At 37.3% G+C, this 15,152-nt stretch overlaps 2 protein-coding genes across 5 annotated transcripts; one reads left to right on the plus strand and one right to left on the minus strand.

Annotated features, from left to right (window-relative positions):
- Positions 1-237: 237 nt before the first annotated feature.
- ccdc28a (coiled-coil domain containing 28A) lies at positions 238-4,782 on the minus strand. 2 transcript variants are annotated; one of them, XM_079633869.1, is made up of 6 exons: positions 4,528-4,782; positions 2,569-2,731; positions 2,310-2,473; positions 2,075-2,229; positions 1,451-1,473; positions 238-908 (listed from the first exon to the last, which is right to left on the minus strand). In XM_079633869.1, exons 1-6 carry the CDS (start codon positions 4,625-4,627, stop codon positions 854-856), a joined length of 660 nt encoding a protein of 219 aa, XP_079489995.1. In that variant the 5' UTR covers positions 4,628-4,782; the 3' UTR covers positions 238-853. The 2 variants fall into 2 exon arrangements, with proteins under 2 accessions (XP_079489995.1, XP_079489996.1); XM_079633870.1 differs by lacking the exon at positions 4,528-4,782 and adding an exon at positions 3,379-3,525.
- Positions 3,990-13,562, plus strand: LOC307009785 (synaptosomal-associated protein 23-like). Of its 3 annotated transcripts, none has more exons than XM_079633866.1 (8): positions 3,990-4,358; positions 6,925-7,039; positions 9,435-9,476; positions 9,594-9,642; positions 9,746-9,863; positions 9,975-10,142; positions 12,521-12,665; positions 12,868-13,562. In XM_079633866.1, exons 1-8 carry the CDS (start codon positions 4,348-4,350, stop codon positions 12,925-12,927), a joined length of 708 nt encoding a protein of 235 aa, XP_079489992.1. In that variant the 5' UTR covers positions 3,990-4,347; the 3' UTR covers positions 12,928-13,562. The 3 variants fall into 3 exon arrangements, with proteins under 3 accessions (XP_079489992.1, XP_079489993.1, XP_079489994.1); XM_079633867.1 differs by having other exon boundaries at positions 3,990-4,165; XM_079633868.1 differs by having other exon boundaries at positions 4,021-4,570.
- The last annotated feature ends 1,590 nt before the right edge of the window (positions 13,563-15,152 follow it).

Below are 15,152 nucleotides of genomic sequence, written 5' to 3' on the forward strand. Positions count from 1 at the left end.
ACATCAATACCGTCTGTGAACATCCAGGAACCAGCGCCGTTCCCAGCTCGTTTCCCTGGAGACCACATAACAAATGAAGCTCTGCGAAATTCCTTCACACACGAATCGTGTTTCTTTCAGCAGCTCATGGATTCACGGTTATTTCAGTTATAAAATAGCTGAGTTATTTCAACATATATTTTATTTTGTTTTTACATAAACATATTATCTACGTAATTCATATGTGGGTCATAAAACTGGACATTAAAACTTGAACTTTATTGATAGAAGCATGAATAAAAAGTTTAATCAACAATCAGCCAGTAGGTTAAACATTTCCAATGTTTTAAATCAAAATAAAATATGTAAATAGAACTATAGTCTATAACCAAAAATATACAATGCAATTTTAATTTTATTCTGCAGAAAACTGACATCAACTGACATGAAAATAACCTGCCATTATCTTTCTATTAATCGCTTTAAGACAGGGCATAAATAAATACAAACTGAGCCAATCAGTTCCTTGTTAAAGTGAATTAGTGATAATGCAAAGGTGCTGCTATTGTACAACTCCAAGGCAACATTTAAGACATAAGATTAGATGTCTTAATGTAATCGAACATCTTATGCACATATATTTCTTGTGGTAACATGTGAAATGATCCGAGGAGAAAGACAAGTTGGCAGTTCATCACAACTGTTTGGATTTGTTCTGTGATATCACATCTATAGAGTGCAAACAACCCAAGCTGACCAATTCTACATGTTTAAGACCACAGTGTCACCGATATGACTGTAATACTGGTGTTTCTCCATAGCTGTGTTGTGCTAAATATACACACAGTATTCTGCATGGTAGAGCTTTTGTAGTTCATATGCTGGAAGTTCTGGGCACATCTTGACTGTCAGCAATGTTAAGCTTTTGTCTAAGGAATTATAGTTAAGATTTCAAACTCAGTTTTTAAGGCATAAAATAAATGAATTGTGTTAGAAAAACCTTCAAAATGATTTTAAGGATGTAACATGTTGCTGTTGTACTACACAATGCGTATGGAGACGAATTACAAGATCACATAATAAAGTTACCTGATCAATCTTAAAGGGATTTTCACCCAAACATGAAAATCCTGTCATCATTTACTCACCCTAACGTTGTTCCAAAACTGTACAAGTTTCTTTCTTTTGCTGAACACAAAGGAAGATATTTTGGAGAGTTTTTGTAACCAAACAGTTGTAGGGGACCATTGCCTTTCACATAATTTTATTTTTCATACTATGGAAGTCAATGGTGCCCCACAACTGTTTGGTTACTGTTCTTAAAAATATTTTCTTTTGTGTTCAGCATACTGTATAACTTGAGGGTGAGTAATGAAAGAATTTTCATTTTTGGGTGATATCCCTTTAACTAAATACTACAATATCATCCAGTTGATTCATCAACATAATTGGTGAAACCATGAAAGGATACATTGAGGAGCTCAACTCTTCCAGCTGAAGGGGAAAGAAGATATCTTCATTAGACTGACTAGACAAATGCATGAAGAACTCATAGATTTCTGGTTTATGACTCAATATTTGGTCACACTTTATATTAGGTCAGGTGTCTTTAACCACTACGTACTTACATAAAAAAAAAAAAGAGTTAGATACAATGTACTAGTTTTGCTCATTAAGGTGGGTTACGGGTAAGGTTAGGGACAGGTTTCAGGGTACAGATATGTTGAAGTGTGGCTAAAGGTCAAATCAAATTGTTTCAAAGCATTCAATGATGCAAACTTCCTCAAATATGAGACTAATTTAAATTCTGCTGTCAAGCACCTCTACAGAAAACAATAGTGTTTTTTTTAGCTTGAGATTTAGTTCAGTTTAATAACTGTGTAAAAATCAATTATGAAATGAGTTCAATTCTGCTGTAAACCACCTCATTAATAAGCTCGGGTCAGTTCAATGTTGATTGCAGGCATGTATTCTTTAAATACAAGTACAATGTAAGTACAAGTGCATTGTATCATATGATTAATTTAAATGTTAGTACGTAGTATAGTTAAAGACACTTAACAATAAATGGGACCAAATATCTAATGTTGCTTACATTTGATAACAGTTTATCCATGTTAGTGTCATAAGCAGACTTCCTCTGGTCTTCTGGCAGCTCATCCACTTCTCCATAAAGGTCAAAGTGCAGGCGAGCCAGTGTTTCCTGCATTTCCCGCACATGCTCCATCTGATCGATTGAGCACTCGTTGCCTGATTCAGAGAAGATTTAGACTTCAATCAAAACCGTAAACACGCTGTAATACATTTTTTACCGTGGTGTAAGAGCTTACCAAAGGCTTGCAATTTTCCAGAGTGGAAGTCATTGAGAAGGCTGAGCAGACCCTTCTCCATCTCCTGAACATCAGACACGTCTGTGAGAAACGAGTGCTGGATGTGGCCCGACTGGCTGCTCTTACCCGACTGACTCTGAGGCCTTGGTTTGTCTCTCACTCCCCTAACACCCCAAAACAAAATGAATGAAAAATAATGGCAAAATATGACGATAAAATTATGAAAATGGTAATACCTTTAATGACAGATGATGCTCACCTGCGATACTTTGACCTCTGACTGTGCGTGACCATACCACCAACGCCGAAGGATCTGCTGGATGTTGTTTTTCGAGCAGTGACTGGGGGAGGCGGCTGATTGGAAGATGGTTTTGGGCTTTTGCGTTTCTTATTCTTTTCCTCCATTGTGTCATCCAAATTATCTACAGAATAAAGTAAAAGACATGAGCAGAAGAGCCTGAAAAGTTAAGTGGTTTCAGTTCAAAGGTCCCTCATGTATGCCAATATACTTGCAAACATTTGATTACTAAAACGGGGGGGGTGTCAATAGATTAACACAAAGAACCACAATTAGTTCCTGACATCAGAAATGTAATCTTCTGTTTTGCTATAAAACAACAGCTGTACATAATTTTTGTTGTACATATATATATTTTTTTCAGCATATAGCTTAGTAATTAAGTCAGATTCTTAAAATAAAAAAATGTACATAAACAAAAATGTTTAGTAGCCTAGCGGAAGTTTGCTGAGGCCCCCTAGTGCGTCCCAGACCAAGGTTGGTTAAGAACAACTAATCCGCGATTACAGTAGAATGTTGAACAGGCGACACAATATTTCACATTGGTAAAGAAACATGATATAAACATTGTCCTATGATATTAAACCGTGTTATCACGCGCATTAGCAAGCGCTTCTAATCTTGTTTTACAACTACACGTAACATGTAAATAATATGCGAACGAGTCAAGGTGTGGCGTTAGTCGTGTACAACATGCCTATTCACGGAACCACTGTAGTAGCGCATGCAAAATAGTATTCGACCGCATATATTATATACGTATGATTTTACCGCATAAAGGAAGACTCCACTTTTTAGAATGAAATATTATCCCGTCTGAAAGACATTCTCGATGAGATAGACGGCTCTAAAGTTGGTACAGCTGACCTGGCTGCAAGTTTACAAAAGGCACTTCCGGGATTAACACGTCATCACGGTAATATCAACACGCACTGTACTGTAAATTCAACTAAACAACTGTTACTCAAAAACAAAAGTCAAATTTGACCAAGAGAAACATTTTTGTTCCAATACTAAATGGATGACTGCCTGAGTCTATTCAAATATTGTATTAGAAACCAGGAACAGCGAGACACTTTAAGATGAAAAAAAAAATACTAAAATGTGCTAGTGGTCATGTTTTTCAGTGTAAAAAATAAATAAAAATACTCTAATGGTTTACCGAAAGTAGCCACCTTTCGTCCAGGAACATTTTTTTATTGCACAATAACTAAATAATAATAATAATCGTATCAATTTGGCCCAAACATTTTTTTCTATTTATTACATGATCTTTCAGAATGCTAACTACCTCTATTAAATGCTTCACCATACTCAGCATCTTTTCTGTTGTTATTAATAATTATCTTTTCTATTTATACTCGCTTCTCTTTGACGCATGCGCACTAAGTCACCTGTCATATGACTGCACATGCGCACCACTGTCATAATCTGTCTGTCTGGAGGAATTTCGGAAAGAGTTTGGACCAGCACGGGATATAAACACTTTCTAAACACTTAGACCGATCGATCGATCGATCCTCAGTCATATCCTTCTCCTGCCCTGGAATCAACATCAGTAAGTAGCGAGTGAAACGTTGCGCTCCAGGTTCCGTCCAGTATTTTTAAAAAAAGAGGATGATAAAGCGTTTCTACTTCCCCAAAGCGGAACTGAGTACGAGACCAGCTGGCCAACTACTGCCTTAAATAAACAAACACACTTTACCAGTAAGTTAGCGATAAAGAACATCGTGAAACATCATGAGTAATCAGTAAGTATAAAACCTGACCGTAAATAGGTGCTAGTGGTGTTGGGATCCTGGATCATTGGGAAGATCACAAGGACTTTTGGGAAGATCACAAGGACTTTCTCCACTTTCAAAGTAACGTTACTAACTTTCTCAACGCGGTAACAGTTACATTTATTTAACGTTAACGTACCTGGCAAAATTGTGCTCTGTCCTTCCGGAATTGGGTGTAAAAGGTAAATCTTGGAATCAGCAGCATTAAACATCACTGTTATGTGTTTATACTCTCTCATAAAATCGGATTTTATTGAATGGTTTCTGTTTCCTGAATGTTGGTGTAGTAGAGAATTTGTCAGATCCCAAGCATTATAGAGGAGGCATGTTGTAAGTTAGTTAAGTCCCAATTTGATAATGCATAATGCAAGTCCAGATGATGATTAGTGTATCTGATACAGAATGCAGTGAAAATAGTGTAAGAGACATGATGTAATGACCTTCCCTCTAGAAACCGGTTTTTGTTGACAAACTGGAAATGTACAATTCTTAAGGAGGTGTTTCTCATGGCTGGACTGTTCAATGGAGGAGAGTGAGTAATATGACGTTCTGGGTCATGTTACCCCCCTTATAAACACTTGTTTAACTGTTTTGAAAATAACATTGAATAAGCAAGTTAAAGGGATAGTTCACCCCAAAATTACAATTGTTCCAACCCTGTTTATGCTGAACACAAAATAAGATATTTTGGACAATATGGTAACTAAACAGTGGATGGACCCCATTGAATTCCATAGTATGAAAAATAAATAGCATGGAAGTCAATGGGGCCCATCAACTGTTTGGTTACATACATTCTTAAACATATGTTGTGTTCAACAGAAGAAATAACCTCATACAGGTTTGGAACAACATGAGGGTGAGTGAATTATGACATTTTTCATTTTTGGGTAAACTGTCCCTTTAAAGGATTAGTTCACTTTTAAAGTGAAAATTCTGTCATCATATACTCACCCTTAAGTTGTTTCAAACCTGTATGAATTTCTTTCCTCTGCTGAACACAAAGGAAGATATTTAGAAGAATGTCAGTAACCAGACAGTTTTTGGTTCCCAATGACTGCCATAGTAGGAAAAAAATATACTATGGCAGTCATTGGGAACCAAAAACTGTCTGGTTACTGACATTCTTCTAAATATCTTCCTTTGTGTTCAGCAGAGGAAAGAAATTCATACAGGTTTGAAACAACTTAAGGGTGAGTATATGATGACAGAATTTTCATTTTAAAAGTGAACTAATCCTTTAACACTCAGAGAAGTGAATTGAAAGAGAAAATTAGAATTCTTTCAACATGTATTCACCTTCATGTTGTTCCAAACTTGAATGACTTCACAAAAGGAGATGTGAAACAGAATTTGACTCAGTCACTGTCAACTTTTACTGCGTTTATTATTATTTTAATTTTTTTAATGTATAACAAAAAAAAGTGAATGGTGACAGGCTTTAATTCGGCCTCTTTTTGTGTTACCTGTTAGTGAACATGTTCAGAATGTAATTTCCCAGATCAGAAGTGGATTTGTGACGGCTGGATCTAAATATTGATATATAGTGTGAACTTTTCTTTAAAGTTAGTTCTTGTGGATTTTCCGTCTACCTTGCTGGCATTTGAAACAGGAAAACGCTGCAGAAACGAAGGAAAAGACATTAAGAAATCTGTTTCCTGTGTACAGAGACAGGCCTATTACACACCCTGTCATACCATATACACTTGTAAGCACTTTTTTCATCTTTTTACTGCAGTTTAGTTTTACTACAGTGCATGTGAGATTTTTACTGTAAGCTGTGACAGTTTTACTCTAGTCGATAATTGACCTCATTGTCTGTTTATTCATTAATGTTTTATGTGTATTTCTGCTCTTTTGTTTAAGCTTCAGGATTCTTTGCAATGAAACACCCCCCAAAATGGTGTATATCTTATGTTGACCACATTGGTCACAAAATCTTCATAGAAGAAAAACATCACACTTCTCTTGTATCACTTTCACACCCATCTCACACCATTGTTAACAGTGTTTTCAACAGCACAGACATTATACGCATTTTCACTTTTAACATTAAGGCGTGTGTTGTGTCTGTACTGTTGTTGTATCCTCTTGGTGTTCTCTGAATTGTAACCTTTTAAATATAATATTTTTTATAAACTTTAATATTAATTTTAAAACAATTGACAACACACCACCACATTGTTAATCACTTTCATGCTTTTGAACTTTTCACCCAATAGGCTATTTTGTCATCTACTCAGCCTCATCTACTAAAACTGACATTTTGATTTGTAAGACTGTCAGAGACTTGTAAAAATAGCCAATGAGTTGAATGGACTACTTTATAGTACTTTATGGAGTTTCGCCAACAAAAAAAATAAATCATTTGAGCAACATGACTCATGAGGCAGAATTATGATGATAGAATTCCTTCAAATTAAAATTCCAGGTGGTAGATTTCCATGGGAAAGCTTTTTCTTTGGGTATCTTTGTTTGTGTGTGTGTGTGTATGAAAATGTCCTCTGAACCATGACCTCTTGTTTCTGACCTTCAGACCCCAGAGCGTAGAGCTTAAGACCACAGGAGGGGCAGCAAACTTGGACACCAGCAAGATGGCAGACATGTCAGTGGAGGACATCACAATGAGAGCCAACCAGGTTACAGATGAGGTATGCTGATCATCTGTTACGGTAGCGATACACTGTAACGGGATGAAAGGAATTAATTTCTTTGTTATTAGATGCAATGTTTTCAAGTTCCTGTATACGTGTAGACTCATTGTTTGTGACCGCAAACAAAGTTTTCTCTTACTCACTGTTATACTGCTCTATTTCTCAACCTTAATACATTTCTTGCACTAACAGTTGTAAAAAAAAAAAAAATCTTAATGTCTTTTAATTGAATTTGCAAATAAGTGATTCTCTGTGCTACTAAATCTTCGATATCTATAACGCACGTCTTTCTTTCTTTACCCACAACTTTGTTTCCTTCTCTCTTTCTCCTTGCTGCCTCTGAAGGGACTCACATGAGCCTGTGTGCTGTAATAAAGACTAATAGCATGAAGCGGCCTCTGTGCTCATGCTCAGCATGGGTGACTGGGGGTAAACTACAAATCCATGAAACATTCCCCACCCACCACATCAGTTTTGTTTTTTAACTGTGATATACCATTAGTACCCTCAGAATGTAATTTCCCAAGTCAGAACTAGATTAATGATGGCTGAATTTAGGGTGATATATTGAATATTTACTAATACTATTACTAAATATTAGTTATATATTGGTATATTTTGTGTGTGAGATAGAGTTATTGAAATATAATTAATAATAAATGATTATTAAAATATTGTTTATGTTAGTATACATATCAATAGATAAACTTTTTTCATTTCTTATTACTGTTTTAGTTCTAGCATTAAACATAAATTTATGGCTATTTGGTTGGGGGGAAAAAATCACACTTTTAAATAGGTTTAAAGCAAATGCATAAATATTGATAAATACACAGATGAGCCAAAACATTATGATAACCTGCCTATATGCTGTTGGTCCTCTCCTCTGTGTGCTGCCAAAACAGTGCCGACCCGCCGAGGCATGGACTTTTTTTTAAGACCCCTGAAGATGTCCTGTGGTAACTGGCACCAAGACGTTAGCGGCAGATCCTTCAAGTCCTGTAGTTTGCAAGGTGGAGATGGATCGAACTTGTTGGTCCAGCACATCCCACAGATGCAATTGGCCTGATATCTGGGGAGTTTGGAGGCCAGGGCAACACCTTGAACTCTTTGCCACGTTCCTCAAATCATTCCTGAACAATTTCTGCAGTGTGGCAGGGTGCATTCTCCGGCTGAAAGAGGCCACAGAGAACATTGTTGTCATGAAGGGGTGTACCTGGTCTGCAACAATGTTTAGGTAGGTGGCACGTGTCAAATTTACTTCCACGTGAATGGCCAGACTCAGGGTTTCCCAGCAGAACATTGTCCAGAGCATCACACTCCCTCCAGTGCTTGTCATTGTCCCACAGTGCATCCTGCGGCCATCACTTCCCCAGGTAAACGGCGCACAAGTTCACGGCCGTCCACTTGTGTAAAAGAAAACGGGACTCATCAGACCAGGGGACCACCTTCCACTGCTCCAAGGTCCAGTCCCGACGCTTGCGTTCCAATTGTAAGCCCTTTCGATGGACAGGGGTCATCATAGGCACTCTGATTGGTCTGTGACTATGCAGCCTCATATGCAGCAGAATATGATACACCGTGTTTTGTGACGCATTTCGCCCCCCATAATCATTTAAAACAAATTTTATGACTTCACTTGTGCCACAGTAGACCTTCTGTTGATTCGGAAAATACGGGATAGCCTTCATTAACTTGTGCATTGATGAGCCTTGGGTGGCCAACACCCTGTCGCTGGATTATGGTTTGTCCCTACTTGGACACTGTTGGTAAATTCTCACCACTGCTGACCAGGAGGAACCCACAAGCCTTGCCATTTCAGAGATACTCTGAACCAGTCGCCTTGCCATAACAATATGGTCATTGTCAAAGTCAGTCAGATCTTTATTCCTGCCCATTTCTCCTGCATCCAACATGTTGATTATGAGAACTGATTGTTTGCTCACCATCTAATCTACCCAGATCTTAATATGTGGCCTTGTTAGGAGATGATCAACGATATTTGTTTCACCTGGCTGTGACTGGTAATGTTTTGGCTCATCAGTGTATAATGTCTGAAAAAAATGTGAAGATACAATTTTTTGTATCCCTCTCTATTGTGTTCCTGTGTATGTACTGTAGTGTGTTCTTTGCATGGCTTTATAGCATTATCTAGGATTTTCACATTTCTTCATACATATTTCTGAATTTTAAAGTCAACTCATAAAGGTCTACACATTGTGGCTTTATGAGCCAAAGACTTATGAGCTGAAAGTGTTACTTTTTACATTTATTCATTGTGCTTTGTATTATTTGATGTTTGCATGCAGACCTGAAATATAGAATATCTGCTGTTTTCTTATTACAGTAGTGATTTGATTACCTTTTGAATATGCGTTTCTTTTTCTTTCAGTCACTTGAAAGCACTAGGCGGATGCTACAGATGGCAGAGGAGGTAAGAAATGAAACCGAAGCATGTTTGCTGTTGCCTGAAGTACATAATGCTTATAACTACCTGTATTTGCTCATTAGAGTTATATAGAACCTGATATAAGCATGCATATATTTTCAGAGCCGGGAGACGGGGGTCAAAACAATGACCATGCTGGATGAGCAGGGAGGTGAGTGACTGCACCATTCCATCCCAATCTGTAAAAACTTAATTTAGGAGATGCTGACTAATTAAGACATCGATTGAAATCTGCTCTCTTCTGTCTTGATCAGAGCAACTGAGGCGAGTTGATCAAGGAATGGATCAGATCAATCAGGACATGAGGCAAGCTGAGAAGAACCTGACTGATTTGTCCAAATGCTGTGGCCTATGTGTGTGCCCATGTGACAGGTTCGCTATTATAAATCAGCTTCCAGCTACTGGATTTAAAATATTATGCATTACATTGTGTTGTATTTCATCTTTCTGGGGTAAATGAGCTTATTAAAACCTCTCTTTCAGAGTGACTTCCATTGAGCATGATGGGAGATATAAGCGGACTTGGGGCTCAGGCAATGACAACTCCAGCGTGCAGGGAAAAGAGGGCGGTGTGGTATCCAGCCAACCGCCCGCCGTTCGCAATGGGCAGGCTGGTTCAGGGGGATCAGCCTCTGGCCCCTACGTCAAGAGGTGAGGGCAAAATACGCTGAAAATGATGGACATTGATCCAGTGTCAGACAGTTGGGCTTTATCAGGGATGTGATTTTTCCATATTTTCCAACTTGAAAAGTATGACCCATGTGAATTTTGTAAATAAAAGAGAAAAGAAATGGTGGGTTACTGTGAAATTGCGAAATGGCCTTAAAGGGGTGGTTGAGTATGATTTCACTTTTCTAACTTTAGTTAGTGTGAAATGTTGCTGTTTGAGCATAAACAACATCTGCAAAGTTACAACGCTCAAATCAAAGGAAGATATTTGCTTTTAAAGGAACACTCCGACTTTTTGGGACTTTAGCCTATTCAACGTATCCCCCAGAGTTAGATAAGTCCATACATACCTTTTTCATCTCCGTGCGTGCTATAAGTCTGTTTGACGCACCCACCGCTAGCCTAGCTTAGCACAAAGACTGGATGTAAATGGTTGCAGCTAGCATACTAATCCAAATAAGTGACAAAATAACGCAAACATTTTCCTATTTACATGTTGTGATTTATATAGTCACAGAGTGTGCAAAAAACAGTCACATGAAACACAGACATATTTTAACCGTATAAATACTGGGAACTATATTCCCTGAATATAGGGCGGAGTGATAACCGCAGCGCACCTGAGACGCGCTCTGAACGAACTCTCTGCTCCTCACCACGGCGCGTCTCAGGTGCTGCGGTTATCACTCCGCCCAAGTAGCAGTGCTTCGCCTTCAGAGAATATAGTTCCCAGTATTTATACGGTTAAAATATGTCTGTGTCTCATTTGACTTTGTTTTTTGTACACTCTGTGACTATACAAATCACAACATGTAAATAGGAAAATGTTTGCGTTATTTTGTCACTTATTTGGATTAGTATGCTAGCTGCAACCATTTACATCTAGTCTTTGTGCTAAGCTAGGCTAGCGGTGGGTGCGTCAAACAGACTCATAGCACACACGGAGATGAAAAAGGTATGTATGGATTTATCTAACTCTGGGGGATACGTTGAATAGGATAAAGTCCCAAAAAGTCGGAGTGTTCCTTTAAAGAAAAGGACTACCGTACAACAAACGGCTGGTAGGGACTACACGACATTCCTCCGGGGTTAGTGACATCACCAACCCTAAAATGTACATAAACCCTCAAAAAGTGACAACTTTAACATGCTATATAAAAATATATGTGTGGTATTTTGTGCTTAAACTTCACACACACACACACACTCTCTGGGGACATCAGAGATTTATTTTACATCTTGTGAAAAGGGCATTTTACCACCCCTTTAAACAATTACTAAAAATTTTTACGTTTTCTAATACATTTAATGCACGGATTGCTTCAGACAGCTCTGCACGCCATCTGCGGGACACCCATAGCATGTTTCAAAGCAGCAAATTCAGTTAAAATCAGTATTGAAACAGTGTTGCTTTACTCACCAGTTGCCCTGTAACTTTTTTATGAATTCTGACAATGCATGGTTGTGAGAATGTGTTTCAATTCACAGTAAATGCTACTTTGCAAATGCTGAGTGTTTGAGTCACTTATAATTTGCATTTGGGAACGCAAGCTGGGCCAACCATCTTCCCAAATTCGTAATGAGAATTGTTTAGATATCTGTTGTTGTCAACAAAGAGAAACGTTAAAGTCTCCCTGCGGTTTTCTGCTAAAGTAAAATAATGGTTTAACTTTTGAAAGCAAACAAATTAGGACAACAATAACCATGTTAGTATTGTAATTTTACTGTTCTTTAAAATAAAATAATGATAATACCAATTATTAACAATACTAATAATAACAATTATATCAATGCTTATATTGTAACATATTGTATTATAATATATTATTATGATTATTATTAAATACTGTTGTTGTTGTTGTTTTTTGCTTAATTTTTGTCACACGCCTGCTTTATGTCCTTGAATTATAGTCAGTCCTTATGACATTTGGTCTTTAATTCCTACATTAAAGCCAAATTTTCTCCTAATTTACCTTTATTTTTGTAGAGCTAAACTGTTGTGCCATAATTTGAATAACCTTCCATTTTGTTGCGTGCTAGTGTGTTATTGTGGAAGCGTCGGTTTCAGATTTACCTACCCTTAAATGTTGCTAACAAATGAACAATGGTCATTTGTTGCCTTCCTGTCTAAGCAGGCAGCGCTTGACCTAGAATAAGCCACAATGTCTTTCTTCAATGCCGCATTGAATATATTTTGGGTGGCTGGTGCATCTGCAGTTTGGCTCCACATGTATGTGGTCTTTTTTTATTTTAAGATCTTTACAGCTGATTAATTCTCCTGATTATTAATTTAGATTAGTCACTTTTTGTATTATTCTGTGTATAATAAGATGTACTGTATGCGTTCTCATTCCCAAAAGAGTAACGAATGATGCACGAGAAGATGAGATGGAGGAGAATCTGGACCAGGTGGGCGGCATCATCGGGAATCTCAAGAATCTGGCCTTGGACATGGGCAATGAGATCGAAAAACAGAACAAGACCATTGACCGCATAACTGATAAGGTAAAGCCACACTGTCGAACTCCTAAATGACGGGAATTCATCATATATGTATTTATTTATTAAAATATATATTTATTATAAAACAGATGTTTGGTTTAAATGTATTATATATATATATATATATATATATATTATATAATGATTGTATAATTTATATTTAATTTTATATATATAAAAATATATTATTAATTGTGTTGCCCAGGCTGATATAAATAAAGATCGCATTGATGAAGCCAACCAGCGAGCCAACAAACTTCTGTAGAGAATGGACACTTCCAGCATCGTTCAGGAGCCTGATTGTTTGATCTTACCACACACTTACACACAAACTTTCTGCTTCACAGCAATGAATTGCAGCAAGTGAGTTTATTTTGTCCAATGCCATCTGTGCCTTTTATTGCAGTCTTTGTTCTATTGTAAATAGGTCGACACATGAACATATTAGAGCCTCCTGTACAATCAAGTCTTCACCCTCAATATGTGGGACAAACACTGCTGTCCTGTCAGTCTGTGATGGATGGAGTCTAATCTCTCGGGATGGTGATGGGGTTTGTCCGTCCCTCTCTCTGGTCTTGAGTCAACATGGCTAATTTGTTTTACTATGAATGAGCAGCCAAAGACTTATGACAGAACCTTTAATGTACTTCTATGCTGCCCTTATAGCCGCTTATGTATGTTTGGGCTAATTAGATGTTTGGTTTGTCATTTTTTCTGATTCTGTTACTGATTATACTCATATTTAATTATCTTAAGACATTAATAGGTCTTGTGAATACAGTTAGTCCTGTTAAATGTTTTGGGGAAAATGTAGGCTAGTGTCGTTTTTAAATTTACCATGCTATATATAGGACATTTCACTATATCTATTTTATTTCTAATAAAGCCAGTATAATCCTTCCTTGTTTTTATAATCCTTCCTCCCTTTTGAAAAAAATATTCAGACCTGACTTGATCAGCAGCAGGTGCTTCCACATTACTTTATGCTTTCAAGGGTGTGTGTGCGCGTGCGTGCGTGCGTGCGTGCGTGCGTGCGTGCGTGCGTGCGTGTAACACTTAGTTTAGGGTCCAATTATAACTATTAACTAGTCGCTTAATAGCATTAATATTACTAGGATATTATTGCCTGTTTATTAATACTTATAAAGCACATAGTGCCTTATTCTGCATGACCATACATCCCTTAATCCTACCCAATACCTAAACTTAACTACCTTACTAACTATTAATAATCAGTTTATTAAGGCAAGCTTATTGAGGCAAAAGTCATAGTTAATGAGAGTTTGACCCTAAACTAAAGTTTGACCGAAGTCTCTTATCCTCTCCAAGGGTGCCTTTATTTGATCAACATAACATAAAAACTAAGTCTGCTGATAAAGTTTTGAAGACAGTCTAAAGATAAAAAAGGATTAACTTCGGACAGAGGCTTCCTTTCATCTCTCTGGCTTGGTTCTCCCATTGTGATGGCCCAAGCTTGATGGCACCCGCTGGTTTGGTATTGACATCTTTTATCATTTGCAAAATTACAACTGTCCCAAAGTCAGCAGGAGCAGTATTACATACAAATTTTTTGTTTGCATAATAACTCACTGCATTTCAGTGAAATAGTCATTTCCATGGGACAGAGTATTTGATGCTACTCGAATCAAGTAGAGGAAAAACTTTTGCTGGAAAGACGACAAATCACTAGACCGTTAAGGGTATTTTTCCCATGTAGTGTTCTTCCTTCTCACCCACCATTGCCCATACTTAGCGGCATTATGTAATAATTTCATATATGTAACTCAATGACTCCTACAGTTGGTCCATCAACAAGTGCATATGATTTTGAATAACATCTTAACTCGTATAACTTCTTTGGAATCATAGAGCTCTGGTCCAGAGTAAATATTAGGTATATGTTTAGGCGGGACGTGGTTGAGTGTTGGGCAAGCAGCTTAAACAACAAAGGCTCTTTCCCAATTCAGAGGCTGCATCCTTCGAAGGACTCGGACTTCAAGGGCCATGCCTTCGAAGGGTTTTATTCCAAAAGTACATTTTAAAAGTGTGCTCATTCGGATAAAACTTATATGGATTATTGTATAGGGTGATGTGTATGGAATAATTGCGCCTTTTTATCTCACAATTGCGAGTTTACATATAAATCAGAATTGCTTGATATAAAATCGCAATTGTGAGTTATAAAGTCAGAATTGCATGATATTAAATCACAAAAAAGGCAGTTGCAATTCTGCTTCTGATTCAATTCTGACCTTATAATGCATTTGAGACCTTATATTAAGCAATTCCAAATACATTTTAATATATTTCAGATATATATCTATTCAGAATGCAGTTGGAAAGTAAATATATATAATAGGAACATTTCAGCAGGTTCAACACGTTAACGCAGAGAACATGATTTAAAACCAATTGACAGCCATTAAATGTAGTAATAATCTGCGATCACATGGTTAACTTTCTGTAATGTAGGTGCTCTGAACCCTGTTA

The sequence above is a fragment of the Phoxinus phoxinus genome, assembly GCF_949152265.1.
Source record: "Phoxinus phoxinus genome assembly, chromosome: 13".
In the NCBI taxonomy this organism is placed as follows: domain Eukaryota; kingdom Metazoa; phylum Chordata; class Actinopteri; order Cypriniformes; family Leuciscidae; genus Phoxinus; species Phoxinus phoxinus.